The 22,913-nt window shown below is 36.8% G+C and overlaps 1 protein-coding gene across 1 annotated transcript in view; it reads left to right on the top strand.

Annotated features, from left to right (window-relative positions):
- Positions 1-18,783, top strand: part of LOC129356359 (RIMS-binding protein 2-like) — a 61,308-nt gene extending 42,525 nt beyond the window's left edge. Inside the window, 16 exon segments of the mRNA XM_055025952.1 lie at positions 1,349-1,834; positions 1,837-2,157; positions 3,357-3,380; positions 4,740-4,891; positions 5,769-6,533; positions 6,695-6,845; positions 7,067-7,106; positions 7,108-7,216; positions 8,878-8,980; positions 10,686-10,814; positions 12,702-12,871; positions 13,128-13,296; positions 13,848-13,948; positions 14,245-14,316; positions 15,159-15,323; positions 18,394-18,783. Of these exon segments, the coding sequence (XP_054881927.1) occupies positions 1,349-1,834; positions 1,837-2,157; positions 3,357-3,380; positions 4,740-4,891; positions 5,769-6,533; positions 6,695-6,845; positions 7,067-7,106; positions 7,108-7,216; positions 8,878-8,980; positions 10,686-10,814; positions 12,702-12,871; positions 13,128-13,296; positions 13,848-13,948; positions 14,245-14,316; positions 15,159-15,323; positions 18,394-18,624 (3,188 nt within the window). The 3' untranslated portion in view covers positions 18,625-18,783.
- The last annotated feature ends 4,130 nt before the right edge of the window (positions 18,784-22,913 follow it).

Here is a 22,913-nt window from a genome sequence, read left to right as displayed (position 1 = left end):
CCATCTCTGAAACACCTAACAACTGTCATCAAACTACTTCTCCAGATGAAATATGTCCTCTTTCTTTTCATGCTGGACTGATTAGAAAGAAACAAACTAATATAAGGGAAACTGCTGCCAAAATCTAAAGAAAAAAATTGAAAGACCTTTTGAAAAAGACCTGCCTCCTTTGCAGCAAAAAAAGTACTCTTTGTGCAAGTACATATATCACATTTACAATGAAATTCATTTCCTTTGTTATAATTAATTAACTTTGTTGTACAAGAACAATCCAACATTGTCCGACCTTAATATAAAATAACTGTAATGCTGATGAAGTCATTTCTGTAAGCACTGGTGCAAAGGCTCTCCTGCTCCAACATGGCAGTTTGCATGACTTGTCACCCTCATACTAAAAATGTCCATCATCTTCCTTCTGGCTGTGTTCATTCTTTGACCTCTGCTTTGTCAGCGCCGGATGTCACTATGAACAACTTTCTGCATACTTTCTCACAACTGCTGATTGGAATGACTCTCATTCTAATCTCTGTAGAATTATGAAGGTTTCTCCGTCAGAGGCAGTCCTAATCCCCCTAGCTACCAATAGTGCAGCCGATGCAGACATGTCGTAGTCATGGTGGGACTCATCTGCAGTGATTCATTAGCCGTGGGCGGTCGGATCGCACGACATTGTGGAGGAGCTCTGTATTTACAACAGAGGAGGGAGACTTGGGCCTCAGACCAAGCTGTTGACAAGATGGGACCTTGGCCCCTTTTAGTATGATGACTAATCCAACGGGGCTTGGCATTATTAATCATCGGCACACACAAGGAAAACACACTGATTCATGTACACATGAGCAGACAGATGCAAATGGTCTTAAGGTTTCCCAAGCTTCCTGTGGAAACAGGGATTGAAGAAACATGATGAGCTTTACTGAACTGAAGCATATCATTTACAAGTAACCAAAATAAAAACTTATTATTTTCCTTAAGTGAGCAGGTCATGTATGGAATATGGGGTTCTCCTTATTCCATTCAATCCAAAAGTTAAGTTGAAAAGGGAATATTTTAGTTTTGATACATAATAAGAGTACTTATAGCTCATTGCTAAAGATGCATCATCAAAATACCAGCGGTATTTTAATTAATGACATGCCATTTTTTGAGTAAAACATAATGCTTTTTTCAGTTGCTTTTTGTGTTACTTTACTTTATTATCTTGTAAGAGATCCCACTTATCTACCACCAGAAATAAAATATTTGGTTAAATAAAATCAAGTTACCTCTAAATTTGCTAGATGTAAGAGCAATTTTGGTCTCAAAAAAGGCAATTCTTTTAACCATATTTCTCCTTTCTGCATGACAGGGGAGTTGCTGGATGGTCAAAGAGGACTTGTTCCTTCCAACTTTGTGGAATTTGTCCAGGATAAAGAGAAACTAATCGGAGAGGGAGCAGAAGATTTAGGTCCTCTGGAACACACATCCCTAGCCCTGATGACCGTGGATGGAGGTGCCTCCCAGGATGTAATGCTAGGCTCAAGTAATTCCCTTGTTCCATGTAGCAATGGTACAGGGGGGACATTAGATCCTGAGGACTTAGCTGAGGATGTTGTGCCTTACCCCCGTAAGATAACCCTCATCAAGCAGCTGGCACGTAGTGTTATTGTGGCATGGGAGCCTCCAGTAGTGCCTTTGGGCTGGGGGAACATCTCTGGCTACAACGTATTAGTTGATGGGGAGCTTCGTGCCAGTATACCATACACCGGCCGGACCAAGTGCTTGCTGGAAAAGCTGGACTTGGACAGCTGCATTTATCGTGTCTCCGTGCAGAGCGTCACTGACCGCGGCTTGTCGGAGAGCTCCGTTGCACCGTCCTGGTGGGAGCCAATGTGGTGGTGGCACCATGCGCCATGCGGGTGGACGACATCCAGCGGGACACTGCCGAGCTCTCCTGGCTGCCTTGCAACAGTAACTACAGTCACACTGTGTACTTAGATGGGGCGGAGCATGCTGTGGTAAAGCCTGGAAGGTATAGACTACGGTTCCACAACCTGAATCCCCTAACGGTGTATAAGGTCCAAGTGGTGGCACAGCCCCATCAGGTGCCATGGCAGCTGCCTCTGGAGCAGAGGGAAAGGAAAGAAGCTGGAGTGGAGTTTTGTACTCAAGCAGCAGGTCAGTGATATTTTTGTGTTTGTTTTACATGCAGTGAGCAAAGAATATTCCCAGTACTTTGCAAAAGAAAAGTATAGCTCCTTGAAACTAGTCCATATTCTGTCATATTACAACAACAAAAATCTAAAAGTACCTTACAAGGAATTTATGTTACAGAGCAACATAAAGTGGTTCATAATTAAGAAGAAGGAACATTATTCATTGCTTTATATGTTGTTGTTTTTTTTATCCCCCATCCGATGAATCAGTACATGGCAAAACTATATTTTACTGCAATTAAACCAGTGAGTCCTTACAGATATATCTCTACCAGCTTTACAAATCTCAAGACAAACAGTTACTCTCCACCCCAGTCTGAAGTGTTTGGAAGCCTGTAACAGGTTTTCTCCTAGGATTTTCCTGTATTTGGCTCCATCGTCAGTCTGCAGGAAAGCATTCCTCCAGCATCATGTTTCCATCATCATGGAGACAGTGTGCTCAGGGTGATGAGTAGTGTTGGTTTTCACCACAAATAGCCTTTTCCTTGTGGGCAAACAAGCTAAATATTTTGTCATCTTAACAGAACCCAAGTGTTTACATTTGCTTTTCAAGATTGGTGGCAAATCTGGTATCTGATTTGTTTGGTGTATTTCATCAGTATTCAGAATTCTGTTTGTTTACTAATATCTCACAAACCTCTTATTTCTCTCATAACCTTTTATCCTCAGAACAGCTGCACTTATACTGAGATAAATGACATACAGTTTGACTTTTAGAGACTTCTAAAGGAATTTAGTTAGTGGTATCTGAGCAAGGAAGACTAAAAACATGTACTACAATTTATTGTTTAGATTTTTATTTTAAAATAATAATAATTTAAAACAACATATCCATTTCTTTCCACTTAACATTTTTGTGGGACTTTATGTTGGTCTATCACATCCCAATGCAATAAACTAAATTAGATTGTGAAGGATATGAGTAACCCTGCAAGACAGTGTATAAATACGTAATAGTCACCAAACATTTATTTTACATAGTTTTTACAAGCATGGTATCAAAATTGGGTTCACAGTCTGTTACTGCTGTTAATTTTATTATTTATGAATGTAAACTTAGTGCAGCATCAATTAATCTTTAAGTCTGTGTCCTGTGCTGTGGAGGAATGCGGTCCCTCATTTTGATGTTATGCTATTTTCTGTGTATTGTATTCCGTCTAGGCCCAACACCATATTGCAGAACAGGTCAGAGATTGAGCATCAGTGCTTGGCTGGTTTTTACATGTTTCTCCCTGAGCCACTCAACAAAATATCTCATTTATACTTTTAATAATTTTTTTTTAAATTTCAGTAGAAGGAAAATTATTACATGTTCACTCAAAGCATGCGGGCAATGTTGCATTTGTTTCTTGTTCTGGAAGTATGTCCCACTTAAGTACAATAAATTGACTTGAATGATTTTTTTTCTCCAAATTTCAACACAATTTGTTATTTGCAATCAAATTCATTTGTAATTTTGCCCATTGTTCACACAGAGTACATTACCTATTAGAGAGCAGTTGAACAGCACATGATACAGTTAATATGATTCATTTTCTCATCCCTATACATTTTCTTGAAAAGAAAACAACAGCACCATTCAAACCTTTGACTGCTGCCTTTTTGCTTTAATTATTGGAGGATTATTATTACTAATATTAAATAAAAGAATCTACAGGTATGATTCACAGTTTTGCTAAAAGGAAAAACTATCTTACTATTATGTGCTGCATGTTGGGAAGACTGAATCAAAGCCCAGATTGATTTATTTATTTGTGTAGCAGCTTTGTTTTCATTTAGCTTATTTTGTTTAAGGGTAGTTAACGGTAAGCAAGTGTTAGAGTACACAATATCTTGCTTCTTAAGAAATAATGTTAGTATGTGATAGCATTTTACATTAATATATTATAATATTTTTAGTAATAGTACATTTAACTACTAAAATGTCATTAGGCTTGAAATTGTTAAATATGATCCTAAAATCCAAAAAATATTTTCCTTTCCAATTAAACAGCTACATTAAACATAACTTTTCTGCTCTAACTTAATTATTATAAGACAAAAACTGTCCCATTAAACCTTGGCAAATTTGAAGCAGATTACACATATTTAACTCCAGTCCAAATCAATGCTAAGGCAAAATCATTAATCTTTATATCATCACCAGTCAGATCATAGCAAACCTACTGCCGTCCAAATTCTGCTGGCAACTAAATGACCTCAACAACACAATGCTGTTATTATCTCTTCCTATAAGTCATCCTGAGTATTTGCATGTGTCTTCACAAAGTATTGAAGAGTTGTTCTGAAAATATTGCATCGTTTAATTGGCTTTTTGTGCTGGGGTAATGAATTAAAAATTAAAATCCCTTTTACAATAATTCTTGCACTTCTGTCACTTCCTCATTTATAGTCATACATTCCTCTGCATGGTTGTTATCTATACTTATTTATGCATTAGAGGAATGCTTCCCACCTTTTCCCCCCTGTTTGCATACTATCTGTAGCAGACTAGTAAGTAACAGGCAGAGGATATCTTCATGCACATGCTTCCTCACCTTTCAGGTCCCCCGATGCCCCCACAGAATGTTCAGGTGCTCTGTGGGCAGGCTCCAGGGGTTCTGCAAGTCCGCTGGAAGCCTCCCATCCTCTCTCCAACAGGCACATCTAATGGGGCAAATGTTGTTGGCTATGCAGTCTGCACTAAAGGACAAAGGGTGAGTGTGCATATTTGAGTAATGATAACGTAGGCTATGGCTCCTATTTAGCTGGTAGAATTATGAATGATGGTGAGGAGTTGATCTAAATTTCAAGGCATATATCAACATTTTTTCTGCCTCCAAAAGATTGGAAAATTTAAAATATTTTGATATATTTGAAGGATAATAACGTCTTCCTTAAATTACAAAAAAAATGCTCATTGACTGTGTGATTTTTTTCTTAAATATCTTTGGTGTACAAAGCAAAGCAACCTGCTTGTGATTGCTGTTTGGAGCATGACTTGGTTACTGGGACATGTAAATGTCTTAGAAAGGTCTCTTAGCCCCTCTGGTGACAGCTAAAGTAAATCAAAACATCACATCTAAAAGGGTAAATCGGCACAGCACGGATTCTGAACTGCTCACTTTAAGTCTGAAAATGAAATTTGGCATTTAAAGTTCTTGAAAATATAGTTTTTGACCTTTCATTAACTTTTTGCTTCATCAACACTTGTTGAGGTGTAATCTGATTTTGAGCTGTTAGTCATGGCATGAGTGGCTACAGTAAAAAGAAATAAATAAACACACACGCACACCCATGCATATGTACACACACACATACACACACATATACATATATGCATACAATGCTATCATTACCAAACGGATAATAATGATATTCATTTACTTTTTTGCAGCCTAATAAGAAAAAATATCAATGGGACTGAAATACTTTGCAGTTGAAATAACAGGAAGAACTAACAGACAAAAAAATATGCATCACAGCATTTTGTGTGAAATCAAATGCAGGCCTTTTTAAAAGTTGTTGGTAAAATTATAAATGGTTTCTGCTTTAAAGTGATAAAATAACATATGTTTTTGTTCTCCACTCCAGATAGCTGAGGTACTGTTTCCAATGGCAGACTATGTCACTATTGATCTGACAAGGATTCAGTGCCTGGAGGCCAGAGAAGTCATTGTAAAAACACTGTCAGTCCAAGGAGAGTCCCAGGACTCCCAAGTCGCCGTCATTCCAAACAACCTGCTTGTGCCTCTACCTGCCCTACCCCTGCCGCCTCCAATGCACCCACACGTGGGCCCTCATCCACACCCTCATCCTCAACCTCACCTCCCATCTCCTCACCTTCCTCAACCTACACCCCAACTTCCACCTCATGGGCAACCTCACCCTCCACATCCCAGACTTCCTCATCCAGGCGGAACCCCGCACCCCCAACCGCAGCCCTTACACCTGCAGCCTCGCCCTCTCCACCAGGGTCCCAGGCCCCAGCACCAACTGCCTCTGCTGCCCCACCCTCAGCCCCACCCTATACCTCAGAGACCAGTAAGTGCCAGAGACCTGGATGCCAAAGAGCACACAGCCCACCATGGAGGAGCTATTCCGCCTGGCCAGCCCGGCTGGGACCCAAGTCGATCATCTTTGCAGCCTCCTGTGCCCATGCAAGGTCACACTCTGGAGGCCCCTCCCCCGGTACATTTGCGTTCCCCCTCCCCTCAGAGGATTCTTCCTCAGCCCCAAGGCACGCTGATCCCAGATACTGTGGCCAAAGCTATTGCTCGAGAAGCAGCACAGAGGGTGGCAGCAGAAAGTGGCAAGGTCTGGAAAGAGCACCACACAAATGTTACACAAAACATTGTAGTAAGTTTTGCTTAGTGAAACTACACTTTGTTGTTTGTCTTTTGGAGGTTTTATATTAAGTCTATTTTAATCTAATTGAAGTTTCTAGTGAAATGTCAAGAAAACAAGTTAAAATAGAAACACATTTTTACGCACTTTCTTTTTTTCTTCTTTATTTTTAGGGAGACAGAAGGATGGGGAGATATGGAGAGCAGGGTCATTCATTTCACCAGCATCCCTCTGATGAGGAAGAGGAAGATGAGGAAGGATTTGCACATGGACGTCGGAGAGGACCCTCAGTGGACGAGTTTCTCAGAGGCTCTGAGTTGGAGGCCGGTAAGAACCCATAGAAGGTAGAACCCACCCCTTCTACAAACACATATGTTTTGCTTTTTCGTGGGAAACGTCCTAAATGTGTCAGGATGTGTTTGTGTGTGCATGTACATCTGAGTGGCTGCATGTCTGCACTCCTCCGCCCATGTCTTTGTGCGTGCTTAGGTATGTCTGTGGACTTAAACAACTGCGTCTGTGTGTTTTTGTGTCTTTGTAACAACCACAACCTCACTATAGTCACAATGAAGATTATCACAGCGAGCAGCCGGGGCTCTGACCTGTCTGACATCATGGAGGAGGATGAGGAGGAGCTGTACTCTGAGATGCAGCTGGAAGAGGGACGACGACGCAACTCGCACAACACACCCAAGGTGCAGTTCTTTGCACTCATTGTGAAATCCTAGAGTCAAGCATCCTTGTTCATTATAATGTAGTGAACTGCACAGGCACAGATATTTAAATGACTGCTGCCTTGGCTTGCATTTTACTTTGTGTTGTTAGTGCGTGTGCTTAAGATGTGTATATGAAGACAAACTTTGAGCCCACTGAACATGTAAGCACCAGATGGTTTGTTTTCAAATTGATCTGGGTGGCTCTGTGTGAAACTTTAATTTTTCCCTTTGCATTCAGATTAATAAGGATTGCAAAGAAAACCAAGAAGTAAATAACAGAGACCAAAGAGTAAAGTGTATCTAAAATGCACCTTTACTGCAGCACCTTCCATCTTAAAGTCATTCAAGGTAAATGAATGACTGTTCTAGGCCATTTAATTGATTCGTCTGTAAAATGGGAAAGGTAATTTGCAGTTCCTTTTGCAGCAATTACTCGACAAAGGAAGAACATTTGCCTTACTTGGAATGTTTTTTTTTTTTTTTTCCATTTTAAGAAGCAATCAAGAGAATGTAATTTTTAGCCACACCATCTTCATACCACAAGGAATCAGCAAGTTGTGGATTTTATAACAAATAACAAACCCATCTGAATAAAATAACAACAATTACTATAAAATTACTTGCACATTTATAATTAATACTTTTGAAATATTAGTAAATTCTAAACATTTTAAATGAATAAATATTTCCGGAGGGTGCCGCAGCAGTATGTTAAGTTTTTGAGTGTAATGAATTCGTAATCATTCCTAGAATGTTGAATTAATACATGAGAAGAAAAGAATATTGGTGGTGTAGTTTGTCATTTTGGAAAACTAAAGAAGTTGGAGAACTCTGAGTTAACAAAGATAGAGAAAGTGAGAGTTTTTGTTTTTCCCTGCCACACAGAAGCTGGCTTGCACTCCGACAGTCCATTCACTCAACTCTATCCTCTATCCTCTATCCTATATCCTCAGGTGTTTTATTTTGCTCTTGCAACCTTTGCTATGTACGTGTCAACCAAGGAAATGACACACAGTTGTAGAATCTTATTTTAGATACTGTTTAGCTGCATTAATTAGTTCCCTCATCAGCATTGAGCTCACAGGAAATGTAAATGGAGCAGCATCGTCAAAGTTTGTCTGTCCAGGCAGAAACCAGCTTTCTTGAATCACCATGGAAAGTTGAGAGGCCAAACTCATGAACCACATGTCATGCTCACTAATGTCTTTGCATAATGTTCTATATGTGTTCCCAATCAAAATTCAGGACTAGTGTTATACCAGTATCAGCTTCCAGTCATGATATTCCTCATCTGCTTGTGTATGTTTGAATGTAAGTCTATGTGTCTGTGTTACAGTGCCTGTCTGTGAGTTGTGCATGGCTGTGTTGGTAAAAAATGTGTTCAAATCTATCTCTTAAAAAAAAAAAAAAAAAAAAAAATTATATATATATATATCTATATATATATAGATATATCTATATATATATATATATATATATATATATATATATCTATATATATATATATATATATATATATATATATAGATATATATATATATATATATATAGATAAGTACACACACACAATTTGCTCACATTCATGTAAGGTCATGAATCTCTGATATCTGTAAGTTCTGCTTTGTGCCTGTATATTTCAGACAAACAGTCCTGGTGGAGGCCGCCATGACCGGGACAATGGGAGGCGAATTCAACATGGTGGATCACAGCCTAAGAGGCGACCTCTAATGGTCCCATCCATTGGTTAGTACTGACATACGGCAAGAAAGAAAGAAGGTTGCAGTCAGTTTATTTTTTTTGTATGACATAAAAATGTATTTAATTCTAATTTACTAAAACTTCTCAGGCTTTGCTCTATCTCCAGATCATTTCTGTGCCCATGACCCATCTTTACTTTCTTTCTGTATGCAAAGTTTGATCTTTTTGTGATGTGACTTTACTCCTCTGTTCTGTCACCACACAGCTATGTAGGTTTTTCACTGATAAAGAAAAGATTTTAGATTTCCCAACAGTGTCTCGGAAAAGTGACGTGAACAAGTAAATTAAAATGTTCCTCTTTTTGACATGTTACAAGGACAAACTTCGGTGTATTTTAACAGGGCTTTACACAATAGACCAGCACAAAGTTGTGCATTTTCTAAATGGAACTAAAATGAAAGTAAAACATGTTTTTATTAATTTACAGACCTCTACTAGCTACAGATGCATCAAGGGACAGATTTTTTCTAAACAAATTTTTTTCTAAATTTCTGTTTATAAAGATCTTATGTAGCTTTCTTGGCAATAGGACCATGACAGAGCTAGATATGAAACTTGTAGTATCCAGACCAGACAAACCTGAGCAGAATTCTTCAATACTAAATGCAGATGTTTTTAAATAGTTCATAATATTTCTGTGGCATCTCTAGTTCTCTAGTCCTTGAGGGCCAGTGATCTGCAACTTTTGAATGTGTCCCAAGATCAACATGCCATTAACAAAAAACTGATTTACTCCACCTGAACAGTACCTCTACTAATTATATGATGGAGGTATGTTGGTGCAGGGACACACCTAAAAGTTGCAGGACAAAATCCACTGGGCTCTAGTTGAAATAAACCAATGGGTATGTAGTTTTCACAGAAAATATTATTAAAATTTTACAGTTTTGTTTTATTGATGCCAAAATTGTATTGTAAATAATCTCAAATCAAGAACCAAATGTGTTCAGTACTATGTTGATTTCCGATCACACATTTTGTTCAGTTTTAGTCTTATCTGATAAGAGCATCTTCCACTTGTTTGCTATACACCCTCCATATTTTCCGTCCAAGAAAGAACAGAACCTTTTGTCGCTTTCTGGAGAAATAGCTATTTTCTTTTCATCCTTTCCACCAAGTACCAAATTGTGGAATGCACAACTAATGTCTGTCCAGTAAACTGATTGCTCCACCTGAACTGTAAATCTCAGCAGTTCCTCCAGATTTCCTCCCTACTTCTTCTTGTGTGATTAATTATCTCCTTGTTTTTTATCGCCAAACCTTCTTTAAACTTTTTATATCTTTATCGCTGATCTTTCTTATGTCTATCTTGGTCTTCATAATGCTGTTTGCTCTGCAACAGAGCAGAAATGTTGCCTTTATAATGAAATGAAATGAAACACAAGTACACCTCTACTTATTTAGGGACCAGAATGAATTGGTTGAGATTTAATCTGGTATCCCTAAATAACGTCCAAAATTCAAACCTTATTTTCTTCTCTGAAAATGGTCTATTCCAATAAACACTCTAAAGTTTATGTAATGTGAAATGTGACAAAGCTCCAGGGGTATTAGATGTTCTGCACAAGGCTGTACTTGCTGATTTGTATTTCTTCCAATTTTAGCAGCAAAGTTATTGATAACATTTTAGAAGGAGAAAAGTTTGTAATTGCTTTATAACCACATCATCTTCAACTGGTATTTCTCATAGAAGTAACCTCTGAGAATAACAATGAGGGAAACCCCTCCCCATCAACGAAAGATGTTAACTATGGCAGAGTAGCTCGACACAAGGCGTGGTCGTCCCGCAGGCACACAGGCGGAATCAGGTGTCCCCATGGTATGTGCCTGCAGAGCTGTTTCTACCTCCAAAGCATGGCAGCAAAGATGGCCACCAGCACTCTGCAAATATAGAGACGTAGCTGTGGGCACTTGCAACTGCCTGTTTGTTTGTCTTAAGGGATAATGGTTATAATAATGCTTACATTAGAATCGCATGACTGCACTGCAATGGAATGGAGTGGTGGACACACCAGCAGGACCAAATGTCTGCAATAGGAGTTTCCACAACTGCAATGATAAATGATTGATTGATTGTTTAGGGAACGTCATGCACACCCTTCCCTTTCTGATACAATCACATCCTGTACATTTGCAATTTGGACCAATCATTCATGTTTATTTGAACTCCTATTGAGAATAAAATTGAAAATTAACTTGAAATATCAGTTTTATCTTTGAGTACAAAATTATGTTACTTTTAAATCTAGAAAATATCAGCAAAAAAGATGTGAAAGAATTTCAGCTGAACTCATGTGAAAGCCATTGTGAAAACGTCCATTTTAAAGGCTCAGTTTCTCTGTGTTATCTTTAGTGATAACACATATAAACTGACCATATTACTGATAAAGGTGGACTTTAAAATTAAATAAGTCAGACAACGTGGGGCCGCAATTTTGTGTTTTTTTAGAAGATAGAGAGGAGAAGCAACATGTGAACTTGATGACAGATCATATTTGCATTCTTAAACAGTTCTTAGAAAACTGAAATGCATTTTGTACATTAACACACTGCTAATTGAGAGAGTTGAGAGATTTTCTTTGATGTTTCTTAGCTTGTAACTTGTAATGGAGCAAAATGCTCAAAGAAATTTTGTTTAGTTTATCACAATGTTTTGAAAATGCTGGTATTTTTTTTCTGCCTAAATCATTCAGTTCTAGTCCAAAAACATTCAAAAATAAAAAAGTATCTTATGTAAACAAATCTTAAAATCAGTATGAAAATGGACAGCTGGCCATTTTAAATCTGCTGTCATTGGGATGATGTAATATTGTTTTTCTAGACAAAATGCATCTTTCTAAATGAGAAAGTTAGCAAGTGATAAATAGATGGATGTACTGAAATATACCACATCAAATTCAGAAGTATATTCTGGTCAAGGATACAGAAAAATACTTCTTTGATAAATGAAATACAAAACCTACCAGTTTAAATAGTCTTCCTTTCCACGGTACTACTGAAAATGCTCTCATTAGCTCAATACTTCTATCAGACCAAGTTGTACTTCCAGCTTCTACACTATTTAAGTTGGCATTCATCAGCACATTTCACATAATTGCTTTGCTACCTATTTATGTTGATTCATTTAAAAATGCATGTCAAAGTCTTGTGTCTTGCTGTCTCATTTCCACAAATCACATAATGTTTCACCTGTTTTGCTGCACACTATTCTTAGCACACTGAAAGCTGAAAAAAAAGACCTATTCAATACCACACGTTTTCATGTGTCGTTTGTCTTTGTGAATGCATGTGTGTTCGTGCCACGTGAAATTTTAATAAATAGCTAGTCACAGCTATTTTCTGCATGTTTAGAGGCACAAATATGGCAAGATAAGAGAAATAAATCTATCATGCAGTGCACAATCTAGTAATTAAGAATGATAAAGATGCAGAATTTACTCATCAATTTCTGTGTATTGGGGCATGGCTTAGATATACCATTAACATGCTCATCTTAACAAATTAGATAAGGAAAGTATTAAAGTATTAAGTATAAATATTACATGTAACCTGTTGCTCAGAAATCTGCTCCATTTGTGGCCAAATCTCACAAACACTCTTTGCACTTCATGTCTGTATCTATGTTTTAGTCACTTTTTTTTTTTTTTTGTAGTTTGGCTGTGTAAAGATTATTTTTGACTCGTGCCTTTTTTTGTTTGTGTTTAAGACGGCTACAGGAATCGGGACAGACGCTCTCCAACGTACTATGACGAGTCAGAGCCTGAGGAACCTTTTCGGATATTTGTGGCGCTCTTTGACTACGATCCTATGTCTATGTCCCCCAACCCAGATGCTGCAGATGAGGAGCTACCTTTCAAAGAAGGGCAGATAATTAAGGTGGGATATTCACTGCTAGATTGCATTTAGCACCCTGTTCTCCAGCTGTCATAATAATAATAGCATTTAAAGTGAAGTTCTAATAACTGACTGTTATATTCGGTCACAAATTACTCAATAGGAAATGTTTAGCATCTTCCAGAATACCATATTCTGGAAGATGAAAAATCTTCTAGAAAGATATTCTAAATTTCTGGAATACAAAAACTTTTCAATGAGGCTTTGAACATGCCTGTTTCACTCCCATATCTGTCAGGTTTATGGTGATAAGGACACAGATGGGTTTTACAGAGGAGCAATAAAAGGCAGGATGGGGCTTCTTCCCTGTAACATGGTGTCCGAGATACGAGCAGACGATGAGGAGACCATGGATCAGCTCATCAAGCAGGGCTTTCTGCCTCTCAGCACCCCTGTGGACAAAATAGGTACTGCAGAGGCATGCTGACTGAGTACAGAGTAAATGTGTAAAAGTTGAAAGGGAATTTGTTGGTATTGGTGTGCACAAAAATTCTAATTAAGTTGTAGCACAAATCTTGGAAATAAAAACATTGCAGAAAAATTTCAGCAACAACAAAATGGAGTAAATTATTTTATAAGAACTGTTGTAAAATATTAAATTTTATAACAAATAACAGATTTTTGAAGGGACCGCAACAGTAGTTACATAACGTTTTGTTGTAAATTTCTTTCTGTTCATTTTCTTATTTTAGTGTAAAGTTATTGCTTTTGTATTTTTTTTTATATTTATATTTATTTTCCCATATACATTCATTCATTTCAGACTTATGGTTAGTTGGATCTTCCTATATTTCTATTATTTAATATTTTTTTTCTTCAACTTCTTAATTATCATATTTATCAATCTATTTATTATATAATAATGTGTTCTGTTGTGCACTCCAGTGAGTTAAAGTTGTAATGCAGTCCCCAGGATGACATTATTGTTTTCTGAGTTGTTCCATGTTATCGCCTGTAGAGCAGAACAGACGAGGTCTCCGCCGAGATCAGGCCTCAAGAAGGATGGTGGCGCTCTACGACTACGACCCCAGAGAGAGCTCCCCTAATGTTGATGTTGAGGTAAAGCCATATAATAGAAAGAGGAAGTTAACCACAACCATTATTATCTATATAAAATTTTTGTCTTTTGAAAATGGTTTAGGAGGCAAATCTGGGGTTTGGCCTAAATAATTTAAGTTAAATTATAATGTTCAGTTTCTGATAAAAGAATGTGAAATGTGAAATACGTCAATAAAGTTGAGGCCCACCATCTAAGTCGCCCTCATTGTCTTGCACATAATAACACACCACACAAACGCCTACACATGCACGCCTTCGCACAGAAATTTTTCTGTTTTGTATTTGTCTCCTGATAGGCTGAGCTGACCTTCTGTGCTGGCGACATCATTGCTGTTTTTGGAGACATTGATGAAGATGGGTTTTACTATGTGAGTGCCACTTATCCATGCTGAAGCCACTTGGTGATCAATTGATGTGATTGAGCATTGTGACATGGTGCATTAGTTTACTGGAATTAGCCAATAGAAATTGATTATGTGGTCACAGATGGAAGGGCATGGTAACCCACATGTCATTATCACCACTTTATGGATTCATTTCCAGAGTCTTGAAATGGAAATCTTTTTTAAACTTTTTTTTTTTTATCACGTAAGCAGATTGTTTTACACTTTGAGGCTTTATTGTCTGAGCGAATTCCTCTAAATTGCATAATTAATGATAGCAGAATAATAGCAGCTTTTTTAGGTAGATCCCATCTTGTACAAATTGTCTTTGAATTTTCATCAAGCAGTATTGTTTGAAGTTTTAAAATAGATTGCTTGACATGCTTGTGATAGAAGTATTCACTTAGGAAGGTCTAAGATAAATCAAGACTAAAAATTGTGTGCTTACCAATGAAGTTTAAGTAATAAACACATAATTATCAATACACTTTTCTCTCGGAGTTTTAAAAATAAGAAGATGGTACCTGATCAAGAAAATACAATATAGTTATATGACTTAGGTTGATCAATTACAGCAAAAGCTCCGTAAAAAAAATCTAAAGTCTAATTTCTATTGAAACATTTAAGAAATTTGCTACAGTTAAGTTTTTGACAGACTTTACACCCTTAGAAAACAGATATGCTAAATGATCAATAATCTTTTAAATGAGAAATACTTTCACTCTTGAGTGAAGCTTTTGTCTGATAATCTGCCCGTTTCTCAGAGGTTCTTTGAACTTCTTTCTCTTCTTTCTCTTGTTTTCTGTTCTCACCATCTTTGTCCCTAGGGTGAGCTCAATGGCCATCGTGGCTTGGTGCCCTCTAACTTCTTGGAAGAAGTGCCTGATGACGTGGAGGTCTATCTGACCGACACCCCGTCCCACTACCCCCAGGAAGAACCCGCCAACCGGCCCCCTGCAAACTCCACTGCAAACGTGCCAGAGGGAAAACGGGTACATCATCATCGCCGCTCTCAGCGCTAGACCCTGTGTTCATCCATCCTTCGTCCCCTCTCCTCTTGATTTCCGTCTCTTGCTTCCTCCACCTGCAGTCTGTGTGCTGTTCATTGTGTGTGTTTGTCCATGTGGTGACAGTGGTGACTCTTTACAGACTAACGACTTCCCCACTCCCTTCACCCTTCGGAAAGGGAGCAAAATCCAGTGTTAACGCCTTTCTTAATCTCAGAGAAAGGAAGAGCAAAGCCTGTGGACAGAGAGGATAGACCATGGGAACCCTGCAGGTGGCTCATGCTTATAGGACTGGTTGAGGAGGACATGTAAAAAAAAAAAAAAAGGCTCAACTCATTCCTTACACACAAAAAAAAATTGGTAACTCTTTGCACTAAAACACAAAGTCAAATTGTTGTTATTGTGTACAATTCTATTTAAAAGTGCTCAGCAACACATTGCTACCCAGTTTAAATTATTTAAGATTATTTAAGAGAAGTTTAAAAGTAAAGAAAAGCATGTTTTTTTCAAACTTGATACATTTTCTAACTTTCTTGGCTCAGCTTGTGTATTTCCTGAAAGAGGCTTTGTTTCTCTTACCCACACATCAGATCTATTTTTCAGCCCTGTTGACGGTGGATATGCCATGTTTGCTCTGAGCTCAAGAGAACCGCAGCACTGAGACATCCATTCTGTATTGTTACATTGAAACAATAAAAGGAAAGGAAAAAAAAAAGATTGGATATTAAAACCATTCTTGTTTGCGCTCTGTGTTCATGTGGTGTTGTTGTTGCTTTCTGTTGTCATAGTGATGTGGTTTTTCTCGATGGTGACAACGCTACCACATCTGATTTCTTTTTTTTTTTTTTCCTCACCCGCTTGGCAAAACTAAACAAACAAACAGAGGAAGATTGTTCATTTCACACCATAAATGGCTCTGTCTGCCCTTGTACAGTAAGTTGGCAACTGGAGATATCAGATTCGCAGCTCTAATGCAAACAGCTTGTGGGCGCAGCGAGGGCTTTATTTGGCGCTACGTCCTGTTGTGACTCAGATTCATCAAAATCTGTCTCTTCACTTGGTTCGGTTTTCCGAGTTATTTCTTTTGTTCTGTCAAAGCCTCTGGAAATATTCAAACTTTATTGTGCAAAAAAAAAAAAAAAAAAAAAAAATCATAACATAAAAAGAAAACAATTGGAATAGCAGTTATTGCATTAGAGAAGAAGCCTGGCATCTACAGTTGTATCCCTGGGTGTTGTAATGTAAATGACTGTCTCCTTATGGCCGACTAATATTGGAGTTCCCTGCTTCTGTGGTGTGATGATGTTGTTTAACATTTCCTGGCTTCCTGCTGTGTGTATTCTATACACAAACAAAAACTAACAAACTAACAACAACAATCACAATGTTGAACAAACCCAGAATAGATCAAATCTGGTCAGGTCTGTCTTGGAATAAAAAGTCCAGGGCAGAGTCAAAGCCAATATATTCATAACATGCTGTAAGGTGACTTGAAAGACGTTGGAGATGTAAGAAAACCCTTTAACATCTCACAGGTAAAAGTGAGTAGTGGGGCAAGCTGTTCCCAGACTCTGGTAGATTGCCACAAGAAGCATCTCACTGAATTTGTTTCACCCACAGGGAAGTATCTCTACTTAAAAGGAGGGTAGGGTGTCCACAATTTTCCCTCAATTAGATCACACATATGGCACCTAATTTTTTATGTTTACTAGTCAATAAGTATTTCTTCTACAAGCATAATATAAAAAAATGTAAGGCACTTCTTATTTCTTTCATAAGGTTAAACAGAGAAGATGATCACCTCATCAAGCAGGAACATAAAATGAAACAACACTAAGTTGGCCTTAGAGAAAGAACTGCTCCTCAACGGTCTGCAGAGGATTGCAAGGACATTTGTAAAGTTTTTGAAGCTATCTTATGTTAAGAGAGACTAATCAAAAGTTGAAAACCTTGAAGGCAAGTTTGCCAACTTTTCCTGGGTGTTGACATGTATGTTAGAAAAGACAGAAAAAAGGGTTTGCTAGGAAGGATTACAAAAGAAAAACAGGTTTCCGGCCCGACACATGACAACCCAGAGACACACAAATGATACACACACTCAGTCCAAGGGCAATTTTCAGACACCAATTAACCTAACAGTCATGTTTTTCCATCTGTGGGAGGAAGGAGGAGAACTCAGTGGTTTGAATCAGTCTGTACACATGGTAGAAGGAGGCGTTAACAGGGCCAAAAAACCTGAGGTAGTTCACACTGCACACCGTCAGCTCTCTTGAAAACCAAATATGACTTATCAGCACAAACGCCAATGGTCAAACATGGTGATGGAAGGGTGATTGATTGAGTCCGTTTTCATTCACTGGACCTCGGCACCTTGCAGTCATTGAAGCAAGCACTTACTCATGTATACCTCTAAAATTTTAAAGATCAATCTGGCCTAGCTTTCTGACCAATTCAATAAATTAGAATATTATTTTTAAAATATAGTAAAGAGAATATACATTTCTTACACAGACTTATGTTTTGAAGTCTTTGGTTAATTCTACTGATTTTCTGTTTAAGTGAAAATATTAGATATGACCAATAAATATAATCAGAGATTTGGGTTTTAAGAAAATTATTATATACTTGACTAGAATTAAAAGTATTGTTCCTTAAATAAACCTAATGCCTTCTTGTGTGCATTTATTTTGACAATTTTACATTTCCTTTTGTGACTATTCGTTTTTTTTTTTCTGCACATGAACAATAGTGGTGCAGAAGCACTTTAGCAAATCAAATTTAAGCACTGCACATTGAGAAAATTAATAAAATTTTAAGATGCTCTGTTAGTTTTGTTTCATTATTTACTCTTAGGGTTTTTATTTCAAGATCCTCTACAATCCTAGATTGTTAGAAATTTAGTTATGATTGAAAACTTCCAATCAAATTTCAAAAAACACCCTTTGTGTTTTTTTTCACAATTTTTTATAGCCCCTTAAACCCCCCTGAAAAATGGAAGAAAAAAAAAAAACATAAATAGTTGCTTCATTTGTAATATGCCTCCAAACCTCCTCAGGTCACTGCAGAAAACACAGACACGGCCAACAACATTACAACCCCTGTCCGGGCGCCGTCCCCTATCGTTCGTCCCCTCCTTCCAGGAACTATGAGACCGCTTAGCCCTCCAAGGGGTCACCATGTTCCGCTGGACCCCAGGGACCCTCAAGATCTGGCAAACAAGAAGAAGAAAGGAATACTCTCCAAAGGAAAGAAACTGCTTAAGAGACTGTCTCCTGTGAAACAATAATGACAATATTTAATAGCATAAAAATCCTATACATAAATCTGTGGGGCTCTGTACATAGCATCCATACAATCAACTGTGATGTGACGGTACATTACAGAGTGAGCATGTGACTCACCTCTTTGACTGCGTGAGCCTAGCAAGTGATACAAATGTGTTCAGTGCTGGATAAAAACACATGATTTTGTACAGTGGAGTGCCAAAATCAAGAGTGAAGTGACTTTCCAAAACAAACGCATATTACTGTGATATTACTGTATTTCAAATTAAGGATGCTTTATCTAAAATAAAAAACTAGGATTTTCATGACATGCATTTCTACAATTTTCTTCACTTTTAGCCCTCTATGGTACCATTGTGCCCTCAAGTAGAAAAACCTTGAAGAGGGTATTGTCAAGGATTCATTTGCCATTTTCCAATCATTTTGATCATTTTTAAAAGGAAAGTGTTTCACTATCTTGCCCCATAAGATATCTACATTCCTTCATGGAAAAAAAAAAAGGTTTACACGAACAGGAATAAAACCTTAGTTTTTAATAGTTTTAAAGCAGTTTGTTTGCTATAAAATTAATTAAAAACAATCAATGCTTTTATATATATATATATATATTATATATATATATATATATAATATATATATATATATATATATAACTAATAATATAATGTACCATATTCGTTCTGTGGAACACTGCTGACAACAAAATGTAATCTTTTTTAGTGCAATATTTTAGAGATGTGGTAGCATATATTGGGAAAGGAGACTTTTATTTGTACCAAGCCTGTTCAAATGATGAAGGAAATTTGGAGAAATGACAACAGATTGGCATCAGGGCATTAAACGCCGGGCGAGCGCAGACGTCTCAGTGGCCTTTTTGAACACAACACGAGCACGACATTCCTTATTGTATTACAAGACTGACATACAAAAGGTTTTTGTTTCACGACTGATCGCCTGAGCTTTGTCACTTCTAGGAAAAATAAATAACAGTTTTTTTTTGTCTTTGCTGTCAACCTGTCATGAAACGCCTAGTTCTATAGAAAATTCTGTGTCTATCTTCTTATTGCACAAAGTGGATGTTTTCTCTGATTGGATAAAGACATAGTTCGTGTGCCTGTGGACATGTGATACATTTTGTGTTTTGCACTTTTACTTTTTTTTTATTTCTATAGTAATATTCAGCTACTCTCTTTGAATGCACTGTTGTTGATATTGCGCAGATATACAGTGAGTGGGACACAGAAACCACACAAAAAAATTTGAAATTAACAAAAAAATAAAATAAAAAAAATCAATTCAAGGCATGCATTGCCCTTTGATTTCATCATCATGTCTGAAGAAATATTGACTCATTTACTCTGAGTTTTATATGACTTAGTTATTTTACTTGCACTTTACCTACAGTAAAGATATACTACACCAAATTACATGTAAGGAAGCTTATAAATGCCATTACTTAAGAATCTGGAACAAAATAACCAGAGATCAATTTTTGTGATCGCTGTTCACAAACAATGCAGGCCAAAAACATTTGCAGACCTCAAAATTTACAGGCACCCTTGATAAAGATATGTAAAAAGCTTAAAAACAAACAAATGTATTTCATTACTACATTTTCTCACAGAATAAATTTTTTCACTGCTCTGACAGTGAGATTTTGAGATTTATTTTTTTCCGCCTCACTGTGCATGTTGGAAGTAGAGCTGTATATCCTCGGTTGGAGTTTTTTGTCGAAGTTCCAGTTGTTTTCAACTTTTTAATTATCATTCTGATTGTAGATATGACAAGTTTCTGAAGCCATTCATTTAATTATTTAAAAAGAGCAGTGCACATCTCCTGAATGGAGTATTTTCTTCTCTTCCCCTCTTTGAAGAAAAAATTGAAAATATGACAGAGGTTTCTTAGTGAATGTCATCTTCATACTCTAAATATAAATATGAACTCTTGAAATATCCATTTGAAGTTAACTTTCTGAATAGTAAAAAAATAGTAAATAGTGCACCAGCAATGAAAATTTTTATTTTTTTTTTTTCACTATAAAACAAATATTGAAAACCTTGGTGCCAAAACACATCGAAGGCGCTGTATGAATTTATAACATTTGAGCCCAACATTTCATTTTCTTCTCAGATCACATTTTTAAATTCAAATCCAATAATGTCTGATAATCTGACAGCTATGTAAATTAACATAGATTTGCAGCAACACTACATTAACAAATAATACATTTTTTTTATTTTTTATTTTTACTTTTGATGGAAAGACAGATCAATACAAACACAGATTAAACCATTGTCCTACCTCAGTTTCTGATTTTTATTGAGACATACATTATGCATTTATTTGACAAAAATATAGAAAAAAGTGTTGTTTTTTTATACGGATTTGGATTTAATTTTTCAAAAACTGCTGTGCATGCTGTATAAACAATTTTCCATCATGAAGATGAAAAGTGGTTCTCAGAAACTGAACTCCTGGTAAAAAGGATGAATCACAGCTTTAATTGAAGAAAACTTTACCATCTCCCAATTGTCTTTGTTTTGAATTTGTGGTTGTACTTGAAAGAGATTATTGTTTTCATCAGGGTTCTGCTTCTCATTCTTTATCCATCATTACTCGAATGCATTCACCGCAGAAAGCATTTGACTTGTGGCAAATTTTCATTTTTTTGTTCTAATGTTTCTATTTGTACGGTTTCAATTCTAATCTGTCAGAAATGGTCAAATGAGACGGTCATAAAACCAAAATATCCACCTGTGGATGGGTGTAGTGTCTCCAAACGCTGTAGCTCTTTTGTACTTTGATCCATTTGTAGACAATTTCTAAATGTTTCTACTTGATTTTTTTCAATAGCCTTTTATTTTTCAATTGCACTGAAAGTTTCTCGCTGTGTAAAAGACTCCAAGCATTCTCCATGGTGTCCTTTGAAATCACACGTATCAGTCCACCATATGTGCTTGCTTTGTGAAAAAAAAAAAGAGAAATCCTTATAGATGGTATTTATGATAATTATGTGTGAGTGTACATGTGGGAAAATACATCTTTTATAACCAAATTAAATTTAATTTTTCAAAAAATCTTTGTTCATGTCATTTTTATTCAAATATTCAGCATGGAATAATAGGCAACAGTCCCTTTTCTGATAAACAGTTACTCCCTAATTATTCTTTCCCTTGCAAATTTATTTCTAAATTATTTTAATTAAATAATTCAATTTTAGTTCAGTTTACTTAAATGGCCCCAGTGCATTACACTGGTTTATTATTCAAATTAGTTCAAAAAGTTTTTTGTCTAAGGAAACCCAGTGACTTGCAGCATTCACTCCTCCTGAATAAGGATGTGGCGATAGACAGCACTGTCGTCACATTGTGTTGCTCACTTCACAGCGATCCTTCATACCAAACACTAATATTATGTGCAATTATGCCAAAATATGAAGTTTGGCAGTCATCTGTGCTTCTAAAGAGCAACAAAGAGCAGAAAGAAGAAATTTATGACGATTGTTGCAAGTCATTTGAACTCCCCCCCTTATTCACCTCTCCTACTACGACTCCTTCTCGACTCTGTTTGAGAGAACATGTCAAGTTCTCACAGCTGCCCTTAGAGAGAGAGACACAAAACAGAAACACAAACATTTGAGAGATATAGCAAAGCATTATTAACTGCCAGATGGTCTTGCATTGACTGACTGCAGAACAGTTAGTCAATGAGTCGCAGTCGTAGGTGCGACTCATCCATGAATAGACAACAGGACATGAAGGGCAGAGTAGCGGTGAAACATGAAACTTGGCTGGAAAAGAGAACACCATGACAAAAAAATAAAAAACAAAACAACAATCAAGCTAATTCAGAATAGTTTTACTCAATCTGATTATGCATCTAAACTGAGGACCACATCGTTGATTTTCCTACATTTATTCAAAGAAACGGAGAAATAGTTGAGTTTTATGCTGATTTCCTACATTGATGAGTTTATCTTATTAGTGTTACAGTGATTAGAGCTATTTGAAACCAAAATTATTTTGACAGCTGACCCTGAAGATGAGCATTCTTACAAACACATTTTTGGTGATTTGCTCTTCAGGGAAAGAAACAAAATGCTCCCATTGATTAACTGATAATGAACACAGACAGTCGTACTCTTCAGCAGAACAATTTATTCATCCTTTTCACTGATGAAGGATTTGATAGGATACTTTTTAAATTAAAATAAGTTGTTTCAGTCTATTCCCTTTATCTCTGTTGCAAAAATTAATATGTTTTGTTGTCTTAAAAGTTTATTTCAGTTTAT

Source organism: Poeciliopsis prolifica, unplaced genomic scaffold, assembly GCF_027474105.1.
Source record: "Poeciliopsis prolifica strain line A6 unplaced genomic scaffold, Auburn_PproV2 SCAFFOLD167, whole genome shotgun sequence".
NCBI classification, from domain to species: Eukaryota; Metazoa; Chordata; class Actinopteri; order Cyprinodontiformes; family Poeciliidae; genus Poeciliopsis; species Poeciliopsis prolifica.
The sequence above is the reverse complement of the archived record's forward strand: the minus strand, read 5'-3'. Positions and strand labels throughout refer to the sequence as shown.